Below are 6,382 nucleotides of genomic sequence, written 5' to 3'. Positions count from 1 at the left end.
TTGTAGTGTCTCCTGAGAGCTACTTTAATCATACTTATCTAAATCAAGGTTTACCTCGCCTTGCAGTGTTAAGGAGCAATTTACAGTTTCCTTTTTAAGAAGGCCTTTCCTGCACTGTGATCGGTTGATGGTCACTTTTGTCTTGGGTCTGAATCTTCCAGTTGCCCTCCAGCCTTGTGGACAGGCGCGGTGGGTATTACTTGGAAATGCCAACTGGTGCTTCCCTTTTTGTCCTGTAACCCTTTACTTGGGTAGGGTTTGGTTGTCTCAGGGAAGAGATGGGACAGCTGAAAGAGAATCAACTGGGGTCAGGTCTAGGCTTTCCATTTTCAGGGTGGTCAGAAGGAACAGCTGTGCACAGACACTGGGTGGGGAGGCAGATGTGAGGGACCCATTGCCAGCACATGCAGAGACAGTTCAGCCCTGTGGGGGCCTTGAATGGGGAGTGGGGGTGCCACGCCAGGATTGATAGCCATGAGGTCCCCTCAGAGGGGCAGGCATGGATATCAACCCCCTCGGTCCACCTCAGCCCCTCCCCAAGGTAAGGACGAGACAAGTCCCGTAAACCTCAGCTGCAGCTCAGCCAGTGGACTGAGCTTTGGTCTCTGCCATTGATGGGGTGAGGGGTCATGGTGGAAATTAAGCCATGCTATGGAGGAATGCACAGAGCTGAATTTCTCACACACCTGCATTCACTGACAGAGACTGGTGCCTGCTACACAGATACTTACGGAGATCTGTTATGAAGGGCCTGGCAAAACACTGGGTATTGCAGATTCAAAAAATGTGGCCAATACAGGGATGCATGAGTCGGCCCCTCCCTTCTATCTTTTTTCTCTCTAGTCCAGTCACAAGGGCTCTAGGTGACCACGCTGAAAGGTCTTGATGCTACTTGGTCATCTGAAGACTATTGGAATATTATCAGAAATGTAGAATCTGTAGAACTAAAATATGAGTTGCCTTTCCTGGTGGCAGTTTTGAAAGGGCATTTGTTTGTTTGTTTGTTTTGCCAGCAGCTACCCACTTTGCACAGAGTTCTTGGCCCAGAGTAGAGGGCACACTGAATATTTGCTGATGGAAAAGAAGAAACTCTGTGTTTCTTTGGGATTTCCCAATAATTTAGCCTTTGTTTGAGAGGCAGGTGATTGTAAGTAAATGGATCCTATTGGCACAATCATCGTTTTCTATTTAGAAGGAAACAGACAGCACCAGAGTGACCTCTGAGGGCAGACACCTGAGACCACAAAAATGTGTCCCCTGTAGAAGAAAGGTTGAAGAGAGCTGGAAAGAACTGTATCATTGACTATACATGAATAATGCTGATTTTGCATAAAAAAGCTTTCCATGAAATTTTATTGCTTATCTTAGAGCCATACTAAGAATTGTAAACTAAAGGGTGAAAATAATTTGCTGAAATCCCACTTCTTTACCTTAAAAAGTCACTGATGAGCAAAACTGTGAACAAATAGCTTTCAAGCAAGTCAGCAGCAAAATAGTTTCTACAAACAAATTATCCTGGTAGTGAAGAAAATGTTCTGAAAAATGGGATGCTTGGCCATAATAATATGACTTATTTTAGGAGCCAACATGGATGGAATTTCACATAATCTTAGGGGAGGTCTTTCATGAAATGCCATAAATCATAACAAAATCCAGAAGCAGTAAAGGAAAATATTGATAAATTTGACTTCACACAAACTAAAAGCTTTTATAAGTCAAGAATTCCATAAGCAAATTTAAAATACCAACCTCAAAATAACCATCAAATTAAAGTATAAACCCAATTTTCAACCTAGCACTTTTCTGAGCATTTTCCTTTGCTAAGAAAAATATTTGCAACACATTGTGGTGGAAGCTGACAGCTAGATATCCACTGAAATCTATTTTCCTTCTTTAATTGTCATGGGATTCTAAGGAGGCCTACACAGCACTCTTGGGTGGCCCCCACAATCCCTAGTAGCTGGTGTTCATGTGCTTGTGTAGCCTCCTCCCCTTGAGTATGGGTAGGACATGTGACTTCTAATCAATAGTGCATGGAAAAGGTATCAGGATTGACATGATTATGTGTATGTAATTATATATATATAGCATTGTCATATCCATTTTGCTGGATTTTCTCTCTCCCCATTGGCCTTGAGGAAACCCTACATGGCAAGGAACTGAGGGCTTCTAAGAGCTGAGGATACCAGGGCAAGGCTGATGGATAACAAGGCAAGACATTGAAGCCACCAGTCCAACTGAGTTCTGCCAACCTGCCTGGACTTGAAAGTGTGTCCTTCCACAGTCAAACCTCAGATGAGACTACAGCCCAGCCAGTGCCTTGACTACCACCTTGCAAAGGACCCAGCTGAGCCAAACCAAACTCCTGACTCACAGACTCTGTGAGATAAGAAATGTTTAGTTTTAAGCCCTAAGTTATTAGTGGTAATGTTGTTAGGCAGAATAGAGTAGATAGTTAATACACAGCCTAACTATACTGCATCTTTCAGCTGTCCTGGCAGTTAGATGTGGCCATATGACCAAATTCTAACCCATAGGATATGAACAGAGCAATGTGGGTCACTTCTGGGCTGGGAGTTTGAAAGAGTTGGCATGACTCTTGCCCATGTTCTTCCCCCTTCTCCATGGCTAGAACACAGGTGTGCCTGTACCCCAGTGTTGACATTGCAGAAGAGAACAACATCTTGAGTCACGGTGGAAAAATAAGATGGAAGGAACCTGAGTACCTAAATGTGATTTTAGTGTATCGTATGAGTGGCCATGTGTAGTAGAATGAGACATTCACCTCAGACTGTCATAGGTAAGAGATACAACCATTTATTACATTTAAGACACTGAATTTTGTTGGCTCTTTTTGTTATAGCAGCTAGCCTAATAATTTCCATAAGAAATAAAACATACAATTCAAGAAGAAAAAGCAACAAAATAATAAAAACTGGGCAAAAGACAAAGATACTTCACAAGAAAATAAATATAAAAAGATGGAAAGTTGTTCCATCTTATTCTCCTCCCATCTCCTGGCTCCTAGAACATAAACCATATTATTCTTAAGAAAAGTAATATCTCTTTTCTCTGAGACATACTTTTTACCTATCTAAATGGCAATGTTAAAATGTTGATGGTTCCCCATGATGACATTGGTGTAAGGAAACTTTCCTTCTAACATACAATTCTGTTGGTAGAAATCTAATTATGTGTCACTTTTCCAGAAGACACACACACGCATACAAAACAAGCAGAGTACTAGAATATATTTGGGATGTATAGTAATGTCTATAGTCTGCCTACTCATGGAAATAAAAATATATAAGTATATATTTCTGAGTATATGCATAACCATTTTTTTCTGGAAGGAAATTGCAAGGAATTGTTAACCAGTGGGTAGAATGACTGGGGCTCAGGTGAAAATGTCTTCATTTTTCATTTAACGTCTCTCTTGACTGCTTAAATTTTATTACAATTAATTTTTATTTAAAACACACAAGTGCATTATCTGGTGGTGGTTTGGATGATTCTACCTTTTCAGCCAGAGATTTTACTGCAAATAATTTATGCCAAGAATTTTACTGCTAAGAATTTATGTGTGTGTGTGTATACATGCAAACACACACACATCTGTACATAAAAAAAAGTATACTCTACCATTTTTACAAAATCAACACAGTAGAAAGGAATTTAGGGCTTTAGCAGGGGGCAGGTTGAAAAGGGATGGTACCTCTATATGATGGAATATGACTGAGCCATGAAAGAAATGAGGCAATTCTGTATGCACCCACATGGACAAATCAACAAGACAATAGGGAAAGAATGGTTTTTCAACAAATGGTGCTGGGATCTCCACAAACGCAAGAATGGAGTTGGACCTTTTCTAACACCATATACAAAAACTAACTCAAATTGGATCAAAGACCTAAATGTAAAAGCTAAAAACTATAAAAGTCTTAGAAGAAACAGGACAAAAGCTTCATGACATTGGATTTGGTGAGGATTTCTTGGATATGGCACAAAAGGCTTAAAAAACAAAAGAAGAAAATAGGCAAATTGGACTCAATGAGGGTGAGAAACTTTTGTGCTTCAAAAAGACACTTCAAAAAGACACTTTCAGTAGAGTAGAAAGGCGACCCATAGAATGAGAGAAAATTTTTGCAAATCATATATCTGAGACAGGATTAATATCCAGTATATATAGAGGACTAAAAATCAACAATAAGACAGACAACCCAGTTGAAAAAGGGGCAAAGGACTTGAATAGACATTTCTCTAAAGAAGATGTACAAATGGCCAGTAAGCACATGAAAAGATGTTCAACATCATTAATCACTAAGGAAATGCAAATCAAAACTATAATGAGATACCACCTCACACCCGTTAGGATGCCTCTTATAACAAAAACAGAAGATAACCAGTGTTGGTGAGGATGTGGAAAAATTGAAACTCTTGTGCATGGTTGATGGGAATGTAACTTGTTGGAGCTGCTGTGCCAAACAGTATGGCACTTTCTCAAAAAATTAGACATAGAATTACAATATAATCAAGCAATTCCACTTCTAGATACAGATCCAAAAGAATTGGAAGCAGGGTCTTGAAGAGATATTTGTACACCATATTTACAGCATTATTCACAACATCCAAAAAGTGGAAGCAACCCAAGTGTCCACCAGTGATGAATGGAGAAGCGAAGTGTGCTACATATAACAATGGAATATTATCCAACCTCAAAAAGGAACATTCTGACACATGCTCCAATATGAACAAACCTTGAGGACATTAGGCTGAATGAAATAAGCCAGTCCCCAAAAGACAAACACTATGATTCCACTTACATGAAGTATCTAGAGTAGTCAAATTCATAGAGACTATAAGAATGATGGCTGCCAGGGGCTGGAGGGAGAGATATATGGGAAGTTGTTGTTTAATGGGTACAGAGTTTCAATTTTGCAAGATGAAAAAAGTTCCAGAGATGGATAATGGTGATGGCTGTAAAAAGACGTGAATGTACTGAATACTGCTGAACTATACACTTAAAAATAGTTAAGAGGGTACATTTTATTTTATGTGCATTTTACCACAAGAAAAAAGGAAGAAAAAGCCACCAGCAAAACAATGTGTATGTAACACAACTATAATTTATCAAAATACATATTTTTGGTTGTATGTGTAAAGAATTTCTGAAAGAACACACAAAAAAACTGTTGACGGTAGGGTGATAGGGAAATCAGATGACAGGGAGACCTTTTTTATTGTATACCTTCTGATAGTGTTTGGAATTTTAGTTTATGATGTATGCATCTTTTTGAATTTAAAGCAAATTATTGATTACTTTTACTTTGATGTTGATTCCCTAAATTACTCTGGGGGCAGCCAATGAGGATTGTACTGATTCCTTATGTTGGTTTCTGCTGAGATATTTTGAGTTGTTGGATTTTAGTTTCTTTTATCAAACTCTGTTTTCCAAAGGATAATACTTAATTCTTTAAGAAGAGAACAGTGAGACAAATTAAAAATTTAGTTGGATTGCATTTGAACAACTTGAATTAATATATAAAACAGTAAAAGAGCCTTCAGCATTTCTTTTTTTTTTTTTTTTTTTTTAATAGTGAAAAGATATACATAGAATTAGCCAGCGGGACTCAGTTTAGATGATCCCAATTTTTTTGGCAACACCCAAAGCATTGTAATCAGGAGCTAGTTGAACATATGCCTTTTTCTCTCCATCAGATCGAATCAGGGTGTTGACCTTGATCACGTCAATGTCATAGAGCTTCTTCACATTCTATCAGGGTGTTGACCTTGATCACGTCAGTGTCATAGAGCTTCTTCACAGCCTATCAGGGTGTTGACCTTGATCATGTCAGTGTCATAGAGCTTCTTCACAGCCTGTTTGATCTGGGGGTTGTTGGCTTGAACATCCACCATGAACACAAGTGTGTTGTTGTCTCCTATCTTTTTCATGGCTGACCCAGTGGTCAGTGGAAACTTGATGACAGCATAGTGGTCAAGCTTGTTTCTCCTGGGGGTGCTCTTCCAAGGACACTGCCTCCGGAGTTGCAGTGTCTTGGGCTGCCAGAAAGTGCGGGACGTGCGGATCTTTTTTTTTTGTGGCTGTGGACAACTTTCAAACTGCCTTCTTGGCCTTTAAAGCCTTCGCTTTGGGAACTTCCTTCTTCGCTTTCAGCACCATCTTGTGAAAAGGGTCAGCATTTCTTAAACAACAAATAGGGCAACAATCTAGAAAGCATTTGGTAAAAAAAAAAAAAAAATACATATATATATATAAAATCACTAATTTGTAGGGACTGTGCTTCTGTGATGTCTAGTAGAATCTAGGCGCTATGAAGGAAATGCGCAATACGTCTATGCTGGGTAGCGAGTAGTTCCATAA

At 39.2% G+C, this 6,382-nt stretch overlaps 1 protein-coding gene across 1 annotated transcript; it reads right to left on the bottom strand.

Moving 5' to 3' along the window:
- Positions 1-5,635: 5,635 nt before the first annotated feature.
- Positions 5,636-5,952, bottom strand: BB_R133_JSM474C8F (ribosomal protein L23a-like). Its single transcript, NM_001168993.1, has 2 exons — positions 5,842-5,952; positions 5,636-5,737 (listed from the first exon to the last, which is right to left on the bottom strand). The coding sequence occupies exons 1-2, from the start codon at positions 5,950-5,952 to the stop codon at positions 5,636-5,638; spliced, it is 213 nt and encodes a 70-aa protein (NP_001162464.1).
- Between the last annotated feature and the right edge of the window lie 430 nt (positions 5,953-6,382).

The sequence above is a fragment of the Papio anubis genome, chromosome 4 (assembly GCF_008728515.1).
Source record: "Papio anubis isolate 15944 chromosome 4, Panubis1.0, whole genome shotgun sequence".
NCBI lineage: Eukaryota > Metazoa > Chordata > Mammalia > Primates > Cercopithecidae > Papio > Papio anubis.
Note: the sequence above shows the minus strand (reverse complement) of the source record. Positions and strands in the feature narration are given on the sequence as shown.

Coding starts and splice junctions, on each gene's coding strand:
- BB_R133_JSM474C8F (NM_001168993.1), bottom strand. CDS start 5,952: ATGAAAAAGATAGGAGACAACAACACACTTGTGTTCATGGTGGATGTT. Junction 5,738..5,841: donor ATGACACTGACATGATCAAG/GTCAACACCCTG, acceptor GACGTGATCAAG/GTCAACACCCTGATTCGATC.